Raw genomic sequence first — 17011 nt, 5'->3', positions numbered from 1 at the left:
CTATTCTTATCCACATTTCATAAACTGGTTTTGTAGTATGTCATATGTAAGATTTATTGGGTACTTATTTGTGTTAGGCATTCTTAGTATTTTTTCGTATATTAATTAGTTTAATTTTCAAAGTAGTTCTGTGACACAAGTACTCTTATTAGCTGTATGAGGAAACTGAAGTTCTGCAAATTAATAATTTGGCTGGGAAAATTATCATAATCCAGAGTGCGAACCCAGGCTGTCTCACTTCCAAATTCTTACCAGTAAAACATTCTATTTTCTTTTGTAGAAATTCCCTCCTTGCCACTTAAAAAATAACCTTAATATTTAACAGGTATGGCTCTGAAAAGAGGGATTTGCTTTTGTTAAATATTCTCACTCCTACCTATACAACAGATTTAGAGTCTTGTTTTGAATGTGTCCTGTGGAAAAGAAACTTTCAGACTTGGATGTGCCATATAAGGTTGCAAGAAAGAATCCTACTCTGGCTGATTTAAGCAGAAGGGAATTCATGGAAAGACTATCAGAGAAGCTCACAGAATCCATAGGAACTAGGGCTGTGTGCAGGAACCGAGGCAACTGTAGAGGCTAGACTGTGGTCTACTTTACAGCAGGAATGAGGTTAGGAGCCAGGGTAGAATGGCTCTGCCCACAGCTCAGATTCCAGAGGGCATGTCTGATGTCATGAGGCATGCCATGCACAGAGGCAGTTTCTCAAATGGGAGTCAGTGTGGATGTGGAAATGGATATGAAACATCAAAAAAGAAAGCAGCAAATGTCTACTATACCATGAAAAGTGAACAAAATATACTTGGGTGAAGTTTTACAAATATTAACTGCTCTATCAAATACTGAAAGTTGCACTCCAAAATGAACAGTATTGCCAAGTAGGAAATTCTGGAAATCTCCTTTTCGAATATTTTTTTCTTTAGACCAGTAAGCAGGCTTCTGCTCCATCTCCTGTGCACTAATCCTCTTTCATGCCACCATTATGCTTTACCTAGATAACGACAGCCTACTAACTGGTCTCCCTGTGTCAATCCTGTCAGTCTTTCTTCTACTTTGAAGCCAAAACATTCCTTACAAATTTGATTTCGTCACTTCCTAGTGGAGTCCTCTTCCTCGTCCATGGATAAAATCCAGATATCCCACACAGTCTGGGCCCCGCTTACCTATCCAGCTTGTCTCTCACCACTCAAAATTCCACTCCTTTTAACCCAGAGTCCTTCCCAAAATATAGTTGGTTGTGCCTATGACCTTTCTACCTTTAGTTCCCCACCACTTAGAAGGGCTTCCTGTACTGCTCAAGTTTGAGTAAATGTACCTTCTAAGTGTTTGACAAGCAATGTTTGTAGATTAATGATCTCCAAACTGCTGGTCAGTAGCCTCAGTGCACATATAACAGGGCTTAAAAATAGTTTTTTAAGTGAAATGAAAACACAGTTTTAGAGAAGCAGTGGTAGAAAATACTAGTCTGAAATCTCTGGGTATCCCAGCTAGCCATCTCTGTGCAAACCATTTTTCCCCCAAACAAAGCAAACCAATTTCTGTAGGATAATGGTGTCTTTGAGAAAGTTCTTTAAGCAGTAACAGGTAAAAGGTTAAAAATTTTAAAGTTTCTGAAGCCTTTGAGCAGGTGGTAGAATTATAAATTCTCTCCTAATCAATGTTTTTGGCCTCAGCACCCCTTGACACTCAAAAAAAAATTGAAGTCACCAAGAACATTATGTGGGTTATACAGTTTCGTGTCTGCCACGATAGAAATGAAACCTGAGATTTGAAAAAAAATACAGGAGCGCACATTTCACTAATTGTAACAGAACTGTGATGTGGAACATGTCATTTAGCCTCTGGATAATCCCTTGCATATTTTTCTATAAGCACATTTTAATAGTTCCAAATATGAAATCCCAAGTTTGCTATTTTCAGAGAATGACATTTTGCACATGAATAGCTGCCAACTACATATATGTAATTAGACCCACAAGGAGTATGTATGTAAATCATAAAACTAGACTAATTTTACTATATTTGCTGCTGACGTAAGGGCTCAATTTTATTTTTATTAGTCATAGTCCTCTTCATCAGTGTCTTCATTTTCTTCAGCTGGAGGTACAGCTGCTTCTTGGGCAGCCCTGAACGCCTGCTCCTCTTCCACACTGGGGTCATCCATTTCTGTAAGCTCTGGTCCACTGGGGTATTCTTGACAAACTGGTGGTGGAACTGGGGGTGTGTAGCTCTCTGGACTGTATTTATGACCCCAGCCTATGTAGAGATTTTCAAACTTCCTATAAGTTTTTAAAAAACGTAGACGATTATTGTATTATTTTTCAGTAAGAAAAGTTGACCTTTCTCTTCTGTAATGATAAAGTGCGTAAAGTATCATAGTCCCATAATTTTAAAACAATGCATTTAAAATGCATGAGAGATGAAATATCCCTAAATGATTCTTCTAGCACAGGAAATTTCTATGACCCAAACCAGCTTAAGCTGTTTAAAAAAACCATGGGGCCAGACCCTGTCACAATGTACCCTATACTGAAACCACAACCTTTGATTATTTATTTTCTTGGGAGAAAAAACTAAAAAAGTTACTACCTTCGTTAGAATTAGAAAAAGTTCAAAAGTTTAGCAAACGCTTGTCTGGGTGATAAGTGGGCTTGTGGTTAAAGACCTATGTGTGAATTTTCAGGCCCAGCCACAGGCAATGACAAAGGCTCTTCCCCACATGCCTAAAGGGAAAATTGCCCTCTCCACCCCAGGCTTGGTGCATGCTCAGTGCCCCGCAGTCTCTGAGGGGAGTTGTGTCAGGACTGTGGACCCTCTGGCCTCATGCTCTTCACATAGTTCCGCTCCTCGCACAGGTGCCTTCACTCCTAGGTCTCTGAGACCTTCAGAAGAGGTCTTCCGGGTCCCTCTGCCAAGGCCTCTTCATGGCAGTTGTGGGAGAGGGGGAAACCCTAAAGGCACTTTTCCCCACTCTCAGTATCCAGTACTTTTCCCTAGTGTTCCTCCTCTTCCCCCCACCCATGTGTCAGGGACTTCCTTATCATTGAGAAGACCCCCATATCTCTAAGCTGATCCACCAGACCTTCCACTGGTATACCATTTCATGGGGAAAAAGTAAAAGGGGGCGGGGTGGAGGGAATCTTTTTTTTTTTGTTTTTGTGAAGGTTTTTTTTTTGGTTGTTTGGCTTGTTGCTTTAATGGTTACTCTGACATTTAGCAGTTCAGCTCTCTCTTCAGCCCAGCTGATCTTTTGACATTGGGTTATTAGGTAAAAAGTGGAAGCATAAGACTGAGTGAGGGATAAAAGGACAATTAGTATCTTCTTGATCCTAATTCTCTTGAAAATGACAGCCTACATAACACATATTTTAAATTACCTTTTATCAAGATGTTCAACAAAAATAATGGGAGACTTAAATTAATTTAAACACTGCTCAGAATTACTTCCATTAAATGAATAAGTCAGTTATTGAAATAATTATAAACAAAACCATATTTTAGCTTCATTAATTCAGATGAACAGAAGGAAGTCTAAATATTCTTATTTAGTTTGATGCTTTATTGTATGATGTGTGGATAAATCTTACTAGAAATGAGTTAAAACAATAGTAAGATTCCAGCGATAACTTATGCTTTCCAAAAATAACTTTGAAAGCTGTGATTTACTTACTTGCCATTGCAAAAGGCATATGCTCCAGGCCAGAGGTTGGATCTGAGAACAGCAATAGCATATTGAGGAATGAGGTTTGAACACAGTCGTGTTGTCCAAGGTGGTATTCTCTGGATCTCTGTAAATCAGTGAGAAACTCAAAAACTTAGCTCCTAAATAGACAAGGATATGTAGTATAACAAAGAAGCAATTTTTATAAACCATAAAGCACACACACTTGACATAGAAAAGTTAAAAACATCAGCAGCTTGCCCTAGCTGGTGTGGCTCAGTGGACTGAGCACTGATCTGCGAACCGAAAGGTTGACAGTCTGATACCTAGTCAGGACACATGCCTGGGTTGAAGGCAGGGTCCCCAGTTTGGGGTATACGAGAAGTAACAATCAATATATCTCTCACACATCGATGTTTCTCTTCCTATATTTCTCCCTTCCCCTCTCTAAAAACTAATAAAATCTAAAAAATTTTTTTTAAAAAAACAGCAGCTTGACGTAAAATTAGGAGGGAATTTTGTGAGCATTCTGGAACAATGAAACTTGGATATTTACACACTATATCATAATGTCATGTGTTTATGGTCATCTGTTTATGGTCTGCAGAATGCAAGGCAGGAGCCATACACAAGATAACAATCAGCATTTCAGTGAAAGCTACAACCAACTCATGTTTCCTCCCTGCCTGGCCCTTCTTTAACTTCTGTCAGAGAAAGTTGGTGGTTCGTCCAGGTGTATTCTTTATTCATCACCATATGCTATAGTGTGTGTGTGTGTAAATCTATGGATATAGTATATGTACATAGAATATACACACCATGTATACATATATGCTATATAAAATATAGTATGTTGTATATACTATGTATACTTAATACCATATACACATAGTATATTACATATAAACTTTGTGAAAATACCTAAATCTTCAGAGATTGGTGTCAAGAGAGGAGGCCCCACTTCCTGTTCTATGTAGTCAAGTTCTTCTTCTTTTTCTTCATCATCATCTTCCTCCTCTTCACTTTTTTGAATGGGGTTGAACCAATTACAGCGACCCTGAGTATGAATATTGCAAGATGAGGACCTTCAAATATCAAGAGTATTCATTTACATCAAAGCAATTATCTGCACAAGGTTCCACTCTGTGGGAATTTAATCTTTCATTTATTCATTCCACATATATTTGCCAAGTGCTATTATGATCTAGGTTTTTTCAAGCAAAAGATTGTACTATTTATTTCAAGAATTTTAAGTTACAGAACATTTACATTTTAAAATTAGTGCCTTGTAAAATAAAAGGAATAATGCATTTTACTAATTTGTAATAGGTTTATGAGAAAGAGATAAGGTACTGTTATTAATAATAAAAAGTCAAATGTGATAAGATTAGGTATGGAGATTTGGGGTTTTAATTTCTGATCTAATTAACTTATCTAAAGATGTGTAAGAATATCTCATATACAGGTCAAAGTATAATGAATCAGATTCTTCTACCTGCAGATACGGCCGTAGAGCAGACTGACTAAGATGGACTCTCAGTCCATTCTGCCTATTCTTATCTGACCTTGTTGCTTTTTAGCCATATTACCACTTTTACATTCCCTAAACTTTGCCTCAATTTTCTCACCTGTAAATTAAGGATAGTACTAGCTTTCATACAGTTATGAGTATTAAGTAAGGTAATGCATATGAAGCGCAACTATGGGCACCTAGCAGAATGTGTAGTGTGTAACTGCTATTTAGCACTGTTTGCTTGTTTTTGTTTTTATCATAATATTTTATTGCTTGGCATAAAATCTATATATTATAGAAATAGAATAAAATGAATAATTCCATAATTGGTGCACCATCTATATTAACATATAAAAAGATAATTTTATGACACACTTAGATTGAAATCCTTATATGACTTGTCAAATACTTCATAGAAATACTTATCATTTCTGTTTGTAAATAAAAGTCTGCTTGAAGATCCCAGATTTATAGTATTTGCTAATTATATAGTACTCTGTGTTTTTATTTGACTTATTTTTTAAATTTTATTTATTTATTTTTAGAGAGAGGGGAAGGGAAGGAGAAAGAGAGGGAGAGGAATATCAATGTGTGGTTGCCTCTCGCGTGCCCCACACTAATACTAGGGACCTGGCCTGCAACCCAGGCATCTGCCTGATTGGGAATCAAACCTACTACCCTTTGGTTTGCAGCCCGCGCTCAATCCTTTGAGCTACACCAGCCAGGGATTTTAGTTGACTTTTTTAATGGTCTCTTTCTCTGTCTAGAGTCTGAACATATGTATATCTTGTAGACTGAATTTAATAAATATGTGCTGCTTGGCTGATAGATTGAGAATTGCAAAGCCCCTACCTGAGGGAGAATATGTTGTACGTGATGAACCCAGTTGGACAGGGATTCCACTAGATCAACCACTTGGATGCCTTCAAAATCAGGGTTCTCTTCAAAACTATCTCGCCCACCTTCTACTTCTTCTTCCTCCTCTCCTTCCTCTTCACTGAACTGATAGAAACCTAGAGGGCTGACATGGGTCCCTGCTGAAATTCTGGCAATTTGTGCTCGTAAGTAATTGCTCTCATCTCCTGGGAAAGGTGGGTAGCTTATGATGGGAGTTCCCAATTGCCCAGTGAAAAACTTCTTGATTTGTCTTGCAATAACAATTTGCGTGGGTGTAACTGATGGTAGCTTCACCCATGGTTTTCCTGGCTCGTTGCAAACAAAATAGACATACTTGTTGGCACCTGTTCTGCTTTCTTCTTTTGGTACAGCCTGTGGGGCCTTGTAGAAGGATCTTGGTAATTCATCATCTTCCTCACCTTCACTGTCTTCATTGTCTCTCTCTTCAGTTACATCTTCCTCTTCTGCCTCCTCTTCATCTTCTCCCTCACGAAGTTCCGCTTCAGCTACAATATAATTCATTTCCAGGCCCAAGATCTTGCCCCAGAAACGGCATCTTTGGATAGGGTGAGTGTCAGTAAGCTGCTTGAGGGCAAGAAATACGCGGTAGGTCTCATCTGTGCCCAATCCAACTCCGGCTTGTTCAAAGTAAAACGCTGATTCCATTACATTTGGAAGAGAGTTTCCTGCCTGGGGATGCAAATGCCGTGGTTATCACTTTATAAAAAGAACTGCTTGCTTCCTGTTTCCCTGCTAAATGTCTTCATATTAGCTGTACTTTCTCTCTATACCACTTCTTTGACATTTCTTCCAAGATTTAGTTCACTCTGTTAATTTCCAAATTTCAATGATCTCATTACTTATAAATGTGGCTTCTACCATTGTGTTTTACATTTACCAAATATTATAATAATCATGTATGTATGTATCTTAGGCAGAAAAAAGTTTAATAATTATAAATGATAAAAATTCAACATTCCCTGTTTATATAAAATGTTTAAGTAGCCCACATACTATCCTGAAATAATAAAATATATCAAAACCTACCTACACACACACACACATATTTAGAAAATGAGTTATGCCTCATTTTATTGAGCTTTGCAGATACCACTTTTTTTCTTTAACAAATTAGAGGTTCGTGGCAACCTTGGATCAAATGCATCTATCAGAATTTTTCCAAGAGCACTTGTTCCCTTCATGTCTTTGTGTCACATTTGGGTAATTCTAGCAATATTTTGAACTGTTTCATTATTATTATATCTGTTATCCTGATCAGTGATCAGTGCTTTTTGATGTTATTGCAATTATTTGCAGCACCAAAAATCATGACCACATAAGACAGTAAACTTAATCCATAAATGTTGTTTTATCTGACTACTCCACCAACCAGCTGCCCCCCATCTCTCTCCCTGTCCTTGTGCCTCCTTATTCCCTGCGATACAATAATATTGAAATTAGACAAATTAATAATACTACAATGGCCTCAAGAGCTGCACATCTCTCACTCTAAATCTAAAGCTAGTAATGATTAAGCTTAGTGAGGAAGGCATATTGAAAGCCAAGGTATGCCGAAAGTTAGGCCTCTTGTACCAAACAGCCAAACTGAATACAAAGGAAATGTGTTTGAAATATTTAAATGTGTTCCTCTAGTGAACACATAATTGACAAGAAAGTGAAATGGGTTTATTGCTATTATGAGGAAAGTTTTAGTGCTGTTGATAGAAGATCATACCAGCCAGAACATATCCTTAAGCCAAACCTAATCTAGAGCAAGGCCCTAACTCCTCATTCTGTGAAGAATGAGGGAGGTAAGGAAGTTGCAGAAATAAAGGTTGAAGCTCACAGAGGTTGGTTCATAAAGTTGAAGGAAAGGAGCCATTTCCATAACAGCAACGTGCAAAGTGAAGCAGCAAGTGTTAATGCAGAAGCTGTAACAAGTTATTGAGACCTAGCTAAGATAACTAATGCAGGTGGCTAACCTAAACAACAGGTTTTCAGTGTAGATGAAGAGCCTTGAATTGGAAGAAGATGCCATTTGGACTTTGATAGCTAGAGAGGAGATGTCGATGATTGGCTTCAAGGCTTCAAAAGACAGGCCGACCCTTAATAGGACCTAATGCAGCTGGTGACATTAAGTTGAAGCAAATCCCTTTTTACAATCCCAAAAATCCTAGGATCCTGAAGAATTATGCTAAATCTTCTCTATACATGGAACAAAGCCTGAATCACAGCATGCCTGCTTACAAAATAGATAGGTGAATATTTTAAATGAATTGTTGGATTTACTGCCCAGAGAAAGAAAACATTCCTATCAAAATACTCTGGCTCATTGACAATAACCCCTGGTGACTGGAGCCTTGGTGAAAATGTACAGTGAGATTATATTGTTTTCATGCCTGCTAACACAACCTCCATTCTCTAGCCAATGAATCAAGGAGTAACTTCGACTTTCACATGTGCCTGTGAAACACAAACACAATGTGAAAAAATAAGCTCTAAACAAGGCAATGAGTTGTGTGAAATGAGGATGAAAATACCATTTAGAAAGCTATAAGATTATTGATGTGAATGTAAAACCACACCCACTCACCTCGAATAAAACCTTAAGATTGAACTAATCAAATTTACTAGTGACTTACTATTTCATCTTCCAGTTCTTGGTCAGCTCCTTCCAAATGTCCCTGAAGAAAAAGAGCCTTTTGCTTCTCTGCTATTTCATATGTTGGAAGCATCTCATTCTCATTTTGGAGTGTATCTAATTTTTTACTAAAATGTGCCATCTTCACATCCTGGCTAATATTTTCAATGATGTCCACAGCATTTTCAGGTCGCTCATCTAAGATCTTGGCCAGCACATTAGAAAGATGATCATATCTACCCGAAAAGAGAAAATTACAGATAATACACCTGTCAAAAGCTTTAGAAGAAGCATTTCATGCAGACTCAGCTGGTTTTTAGGAAGTGTCCATGGGTCAGAGCCTTCGTAAATTTTAAGTGAATAAACACAGTAACTTCTACCACTGCTGGAAAAGCCTATTCTAGAATTTTTCTTAGGAAATATCTCCAATATGCTATAAATATTTAAGATATTGAAGAAAAGCATATTTTAAAAGATACATACTTTACACCAGGAACACTTTCACATTTTATTTGAGACCGAAATCTCTTAGTTATATATTTTAAAGTGATTAACATTTTTCTCTTTTTACCTTAATTTCTTTTCCATCCCCTTCCCCACCCGTGCCAAATCCAATTTGATTTCTAAATTCTACTGACTCTCTTAAAACATATGTTCTCTTCTGTTTCATTTCCTAGGCCAATAATCTACTTCAGTGTATTTTAAACCTATAGGAAATACATTTCATATTGCAACCCCTGCCCACATACAACTGAAAGAAAAATGTCATAAATATTATTCACCTTTATAAAAAATGTAATGCATTCTACTATGTTTGTTCTGTTAAAAACACTGTCCTAGCTTTTTATTTTATAACTGAGTAAGTGAAACATCCTCTAACTTCTCACTAATTCATTACATTTTATACAGAAGGGCTAAGGTGTGCCTTTTCAAATACCAGACTTACAATGTGAATGTACTATTTAAGAGCCAAATTGTCTGTCAAGGTGCTCTTAGGTTAAATAGAAACTTCTCAGTCCAATATAGAAACTTGCGTAAATTTCCTCTCTGGCAGATAAGTATTGTTTCTCTCCAATTTCATTCCTAACAATTAGTTCAATTATAGCTACTCTCCCAGTGAGGTAAATCTACTTAAAAATCACTCTTATATAGTTGCTAAATCTAATCTGAGAGACTTTGCTTGCTATCCCACATATATCATTTCTCTGAAGAAAAAATTTGGAACCACCTTGTCCTCAAGTCATCCCTGAGACTTGAGGACATCCCTGAACCATTCTTCTTCAGTTTGGAGGGGGCCTTTCTGAGTTCACAAATACACTGTTATATGTGTGTGTTCATTATATATTTCCCATTCAGCAACTGCATTAGGTTCTTACATTGACAAAATTATGTTTTTGTTCTTTGTTTATTGTTATCTTAATGTGTTTCCTTATTATAGTGAATCAAAATAGATGCTCAATAATTGCTTATTTTTTGTTCATTGACCCTAAGTATCATTTTTTATCTTTTATTTATTATCTGTGTTTATCCAATGGATCTTAAGAGTGTCAAAGCAAAATATGTAGATTATATGCACAACCAATTTAAAGGGCAGTTTTTAAAATAATATATATAAAGAATATATCATTTATTTCTCAGAATATTTTTATTCTTGTAAGTGAACAGGAATGTTATGACTAGGGATTTGTTTGAAACTTACTCAAGCTTTCTAAATATTTGTTAAGTATTGAAACTCATAGAAATGCCTCCAGACCAAAAATATTGTTGCTTAGTAAGCACTGGCTGGAGTTGCAACTGGAGTCTTTAATTTGCTCGAAAAGGGGCTATGTATGCTATCAAATGAAGGACTCTAAGTCCAAATATTTACTTTATTTTTCAGGTTTTAATATAATGTCTATATGTGCTTCGTTCATAGTTCTTTGGGGAAGATATTGTTTTTTAAAGAGTCCACACTATTTTGTAAAACTATCTTTTTTTGCCAAATTATGAAATATGTTTTAGATATTAATTCATAGTTAAAGTTTTTTCAATTTAAGAGGATTAATATTTTGTTTTAGTGGAATAGGAGAAAGCAATTTTTAAAGGCTTTCTTTGCAGCAATATAAAAACCAATACCAGATCTTGTATTTTAGTCAAAGATTGTTTTAATTACAACAAAAAGTCATTTTTATGGTTGTCATCTGCATATAAGAAACTGAGGGTTTTATTTTTTAGGAAGCCATTTTTAATTTCAAGCTGTAAAGAATTTAGAAGATAATAATGAACATTATAGAAAATATTTATTTATTACCTCAGAGATGTAGCATTTGGAAAGAGAATAAAACTTAGGCATTTAAGCAATATCACTGATTAAACAATTCAATAAAGAAAATTCCCACTTTTGTGTTTTGTGCATTGTTTTAAATAGTGAGAGTTCAAGCATTTATAATAAGCTCTTTTTGAGTTTTAACAAAATTTGTAAATTCAGGCTTGTTATTTAACCTAGGGCATTAGGATAAGTTTACATCAGAAATCCAAGTAGAGTCCACTGTGAGCAGCAGGCCACATCCCTGAAGCTTAAGTAAAGCTTAAAACAGTAATGTACAAGTTGTATTTTAAATTGTCATTCTTGAGTTTTGTTAAAGATTTCACACATTAAGTGTTAATTTTTTTTATTCTTTAGACCTTAAAATTACAGTGACTAATTCTCCTGGTTTGCCCAGACCAAGGCGTTTCTCAGGATGCAGAGCTTTTAGTGCTCCAGTCAGGATAGATCCCAAAAAACTGAGAGATCTGGTCACCCCGGACTGCCTTGCGTGAGACTCAAAACCAAGCCACAGAAGCATTAGAATGTCTAGAGTAGAGGCATGCACTCCCTGTCACCAGCAGAAAGTTACTTTTTACAAGCATCTCAGAGAGATGCTTGTACTTACTTCACTATCGTTATGGTCTCTTTCAAACCCAAGATTCCATAATTCCTAGGTTTTGTTTCTCAATGCCAAGGATCTTTCAAGAAGTAGAAGAATACCCATCAATGATCTATGTTGAGTCCTGTGATGTTAAAGATTATTAAGTCACTAACTCTTACTAACACAGACTTTTCAAATATATTTTCATTCAACCACAGAAACACTCTCACATTGAGATACTCACACTCGCTTTTCTTAGCCATACTTTGCTCTTAATTTTTTTTTTTTCTCCAGGACTTACAGATTTAAGCCCGACTCGCTACTGGTCTTCAGGAGGTAAGCCTTGGCGTTCTGAATGGCAATCTCAAGCACACTGGGGGCCGCTTCGGGCTCAGCCTCATCCAGATCGTAGTTACTGTTTGAGTCTTCCTCCTGAAAAATATCAAACCTCAGCTCTTTTTGTTTAGAGTTGCTACAGCTCACATCCCTTGGTTCATACAAATAACCATTTGTTTGCTGAAACTGTGGGAAGGCGTTCCCCGTTGACTGACATGTTTGATGAGTTGATTCTCCTATATCAGATGACTGTTTCAAATGATCAGAGTGAGGCGTCTCAGCTTCGGGAATCACACTAGTGGTCTGGTGTGCCTGCAGTGGTGCCTCAAGGCCCTGTCCGGACAGAGCCAGAGGAGGAGTGGAAGAGGGCTCCTCAGGAGGCGAAGGTGGAGATGATGCACCCGGTTCTGTGAGGTCACCGAGAGGTGCGCTGTCTCTAGACTGCGGGCTCTCAGGCGGGCTGCTGCGGGACTGGGGTCCAGTCTCAGGCCCCTGCTCCGACTCCAGAGGTTCAGATAACCCAGACTTAAGATCTTGGGAAGAAGCTGCTGTTATTTCTCCCAATGGCCTCTCTTCTTCCCCTGATTCCTGGTTTTCTTTTTCTTGCTTCTGGGCGGTCAAGTCTTCCATAGAGTCAAAACAAAAAGGTTCTGGATGAAAGACGTTGTGCAGAAATGGAAGGAGACAACACAGGACAGTCGCTTTGCTGAGAGATCTGCTGAGCGATTTCTGGGTCCTAGTTGCTCTGCAAGTGGCGGCGTCCAGTCTCCATAGCAACCCCAGGCAAGGTTCCAGGAAGGGAAATGCAGGAGCTCATTGGTTGCCAGGATTCTAGGGAGGAGACCAAGAAAGATGAAAATCCTAGATTTGTGATTTGGTGAAGCTTCTGCTCCTCTTCCTAGCTCAGCCAATCCAACCTGCAGTCCACGGTCTGGTTGGAAACCAGAGCAAGTGTAGGACACCGGAGCCCAAAGGAGGAGGAGCCACGACCCGGTGCCGGAGGAGTTTCAAGATCTGAGAAGTTTATTCCAGTGGCTCGGTGAGGGGCGAGTTGTTCCTTAGCAGAGGAACTGCACATTTACAGGGCGTAGGTGTGTATGTGTGACAAAGACATGAGAGAGAGTGACAGAGAGAGAGAGAGAGAGAGAGAGAGAGAGAGAGAGAGAGAGAGAGAGAGAGAGAGAGAGAGAGAGAGAGAGAGAGAGAGAGACAAAGAGAGAGACAAAGAGAGAGAGACAGAGAGACAGAGAGACAGAGAGAGAGAGAGAGAGACAAAGAGAGAGTGACAGAGAGAGAGAGAGAGACAGAGAGAGAGAGAGACAGAGAGAGAGAGAGAGACAGAGAGAGAGAGACAAAGAGAGAGACAGAGAGAGAGAGAGAGACAGAGAGAGAGAGAGAGAGAGAGAGAGAAAACTTCCCTGCGCCCACACTCAGCTGGGTGGGAGAAGCACAGAACCCTTCAATGGTCTGATAAAAGCTGTGGACCTTCACTCTTCCCCAAAATCACACGGGTGCGCACACGCAAAATGTTGCAGGTAATCTCTGCTGGTTCAGGGACACCTTGCTGTCAGATTGCCCAAATTAGAACTCTTGGAATTCACTCAAAAATAAAATGGAAGATAAACCAGAATTATAATTTTTTCAAATTGGTGCAAAAGTTGAAGAGCTTAACATTCCCCCCCCCCCCTTCATGGTTCTTTTCTCTTCCCCCTTGCAGCTGGCATGATATGATGGAGGCCTTTTTTTTTTTTTTTCCGGAATGACAAAACGGAGCCGGGTGGTAGGAGGAAGAAAGAACCGGCCTAGTGCTTGCCTGTCTCTCCACTTTGGGGGGAAGAATAGCTGAAAGGAACAACCCAAGAAAATGTCTGTTATTATTTCTGTTTTCATCTTCAACCCAAAGTTCTATCTAGACCTTCACTGAAGTCATCCCAAAGCTGCCTCTCATTGATTCTAGAATATGACAAAGGCTCTCAGCCCACTGATCTTCCCAGCTTAGTCTTCAGACACCCCCCCCGCTCTTTCTGCAATTTAGTCACCCTTATTTTTCTTTCATTTAATCAAACGTTCCTTGTTCCTTCCCACCTCAAAGCAAATGCATGTTTCCTCTGCCTGAAACACTTTCCCCTGTTCTTTCACTAGGTTCTTTTCCTTAAGCCAACTTCCCTGATCCCACAAACAATCTCAGTTTCCATGTTTTTTGTGCTGTCATAACACCCCGTACTTTTCTCTTTTTTTCATTCATTCATTCATTTATTCATGTTTAAATGAGTTTTAAGCAGCATGGAAAATGATAATTTTATTTTATTTTTCTTTCTTTCTTTTTAAATTTTATTTTAATCATTGTTCAAGTACAGTGTTCTCTCTTTTACTCCCATTCCAGCCCACCCACCCAACCCTCCCCACTTCCCTCCCATTACCACCCTCCCCCTAGCTTTTGTCCATGTGTCCTTTAAATTTGTTCCTGTAAACCCTTCCCATTCTTCTCTGAAATTCCCTCTTCTCTCCCCTCTGGTCACTGCCAGTCTGTCCCCCATTTCAGTATCTTTGGTTATATTTTGCTTGTTTCTTTGTTTTGTTGTTTAGGTTCCTGTTAAAGGTGAGATCATATGGTATTTGTCTTTCACTGCCTGGCTTATTTCCCTTAACATATGCTTTCCAGTTCCATCCCTGCTGTTGCAAAGGGTAAGAGTTCCTTCTTTCTTTCTGCTGCGTAGTATTCCATTGTGTGAATGTACCATAGTTTTTTGATCCACTCATTTACTGATGGGCATCTAGGTTGCTTCCAGCACCTAGCTATTGTAAATTGTGCTGCTATGAACATCGGGGTGCAAAGGTTCTTTTGTATTGGTGTTTTAGTGTTCTTAGGATATAGTCCCAGCAATGGAATTGTAGGGTCAAAAGGCAGATCCATTTTTAGTTTTCTGAGGAAGTTCCATACTGCTTTCCATAGTGGTTGTACCAGTCTGCAGTCCCACCAACAATGCACTAGGGTCCCCTTTTCTCCACAACCTCTCCAACACTTGTTGTTTGTTGCTTTGTTTATGATGGCCGTTCTGACTGGTGTGAAGTGGTATCTCATTAACACCCTGTACTTTTCAGTCTTAGAACTGATCACAATTTGTCGTTGTAATGAATGATTAGTGAGTTTTACCTCCTGGAGCCCTGCTAGACTCTCAATGTGAACACCAGAGAAAAACCCCATCCTGCTTTTGGTAAGAGGAGGGGGAAGGTAACCATTTTTTTTAAACTCCCAGAGTTCTCTGTTCTCATTAATAAGGCATGCCCTCAAGGGAAACTATTTTACAGAGCCTAACCAGTTTTTATTAAGGTTGGTTTAGCTTTACTGCAGTCCGATTCACCAGAGGGGAGATACTGAAATACAGGCCCCTCTAGTCTTCCTGTATCTCTAAAATTGGGGGGGGGGGGGAGGGATAAGGAAACACCGAAAAAAGAAAAACAAAAGATTAAGATCTAATTATAGGGCTGCGAAATACTTCCCTATCCCCACACCTGTTCTCCATATGAACAGGGCTTCTGTAATAATGAGGTTATTACGTGAAGAACTTCAAACCTGAGATCTCCTTCAACAGAGTCTGTAGGGAACCCAAAGACAACAGAGGACAGACACTCAAATAATGACCTTGGAGAAATGTTAGTCTCTAAAACCACACACATTTGCAGCAAACAGTAAATAGCCCAATTCTTAGTGAGGTAAGTACAATACTTCACACTAAGTAAAGATCTATCTACCTGCTCTTTTTACTTAATATACCATTCCAGCTTTCAACAAAAAATTACAGTGCATGCTAAAAGACAATGAACAGAGTCTGAAAAAAAAAATGGACATCAGAACCAAAATGAGCTTTGTGAGATTCAGACATGGCAGAGATTTTGGAATTATCAGACCTGAAAATCAAAATAACTATATTTAATGAGTTAAAAGCTCCAGTGAAAAAGTGGACAATATGGAAGAACAGATGGGTACTGTAAGTAGAGAGATGGCAACTCTAAAAATCAAAAGGAAATGCTGGAAATTTAAAACATTATAAAAGAAATGGAATAATAAATACAATGGACATGACTGAGGAAAGAATCAGTGAGGTTGGAGATGTCGATAGGAACTTCTCGAACAACAAAGCAAAGGGAAAAACAATGGGAAAAAAAGGAACAGAATGGCTAAGACGTGTGAGATAATTACAAAAAGTATAAAGTATACTTAACGGAAATATCAGGAGAAGAGAAAGGAACAGAAAGTGTATTTGAGGTTATGATGGCTGTCAATTTTCCAAAATTAATGACAGACACCAAAACACAAATCCAGGAAGCTAAGAGAACACTCAGGAAAAATATTTTTTTAAATGTATCTGGATACAGCATATTCAAGCCTCAGAAAACCAAAATAAGAAAGCTATCTTGAAAGAAGCCTGAGAAAATAACACTTTACCTATCTCTACAGGAACAAGGATAAGAATTACATCAAACTTCTCTTTGAAACCTCAGAAGCAAAAAAAAAAAAAAGGAGTGAAGTATTTAAATTGTTGAAAGAAAAAACCTCACCCAGCTTACAGTTCTGTATCCAGTAAACTTACCTTTCACAAATGAAGGAGCTATAAAAACTTTCCCAGACGATGATCTGCTGCCAGTAGCCCTGTCTTGTAACAAATGTTGAAAGAAGTTCTTCAGAGAGAAGAAAATGATATAGGTCAGAAAGGCATATCTACACAAAGAAAGAAAAAACATTAGAGAAAGAATAAATGAAAGTAAAATAAAATTTTACCTTTTTAGTTGAATTTGAGGATATTTAATGCATTCTACTTTTGATAGAAAAAAACATAACATATGGTACATTTATTTAGCACAGCCTGTGGAGTATGCAGAGTACACAGGGAGAAGCTTAGAAGAAGCCCCTCTCCTCTGTGTCCCTTTTAATTTATCTGACAGGTAACAGTTTGTTCAAAATAATGTATTGGATGAAGATAGCTTATAGATAAATTAATTGAATGACAGTAATGTAGCAAGGGACAAGAGAGAGAAATTGAGAACAGTCTTTTAAAAAAATCACTGCACTACCT

The 17011-nt window shown here is 38.1% G+C and overlaps 1 protein-coding gene across 2 annotated transcripts; it reads right to left on the bottom strand.

The window, feature by feature from the left end:
- Nucleotides 1-19: 19 nt before the first annotated feature.
- On the bottom strand, nt 20-12662 carry RSPH4A (radial spoke head component 4A). 2 transcript variants are annotated; one of them, XM_045843712.1, is made up of 6 exons: nt 11902-12662; nt 8714-8948; nt 6027-6761; nt 4583-4718; nt 3671-3788; nt 20-2279 (listed from the first exon to the last, which is right to left on the bottom strand). In XM_045843712.1, exons 1-6 carry the CDS (start codon nt 12564-12566, stop codon nt 2057-2059), a joined length of 2112 nt encoding a protein of 703 aa, XP_045699668.1. In that variant the 5' UTR covers nt 12567-12662; the 3' UTR covers nt 20-2056. The 2 variants fall into 2 exon arrangements, with proteins under 2 accessions (XP_045699668.1, XP_045699669.1); XM_045843713.1 differs by lacking the exon at nt 4583-4718 and having other exon boundaries at nt 2146-2279.
- Between the last annotated feature and the right edge of the window lie 4349 nt (nt 12663-17011).

Source organism: Phyllostomus hastatus, unplaced genomic scaffold, assembly GCF_019186645.2.
Source record: "Phyllostomus hastatus isolate PE091 unplaced genomic scaffold, TTU_PhHast_1.1 phas_contig_40, whole genome shotgun sequence".
Classification (NCBI taxonomy): domain Eukaryota; kingdom Metazoa; phylum Chordata; class Mammalia; order Chiroptera; family Phyllostomidae; genus Phyllostomus; species Phyllostomus hastatus.
This window is presented reverse-complemented; position numbering and strand designations above follow the sequence as displayed.

Bases quoted from the DNA above. Each gene is read 5' to 3' on its own strand.
- RSPH4A (XM_045843712.1), bottom strand. From the start codon at position 12,566: ATGGAAGACTTGACCGCCCAGAAGCAAGAAAAAGAAAACCAGGAATCA. The intron at 6,762-8,713 runs GTAAGTCACTAG...TTGCATCCCCAG, and splicing joins AAGAACTGGAAGATGAAATA to GCAGGAAACTCTCTTCCAAA. The intron at 4,719-6,026 runs GTAGGGGCTTTG...ATTCATACTCAG, and splicing joins TACAACATATTCTCCCTCAG to GGTCGCTGTAATTGGTTCAA.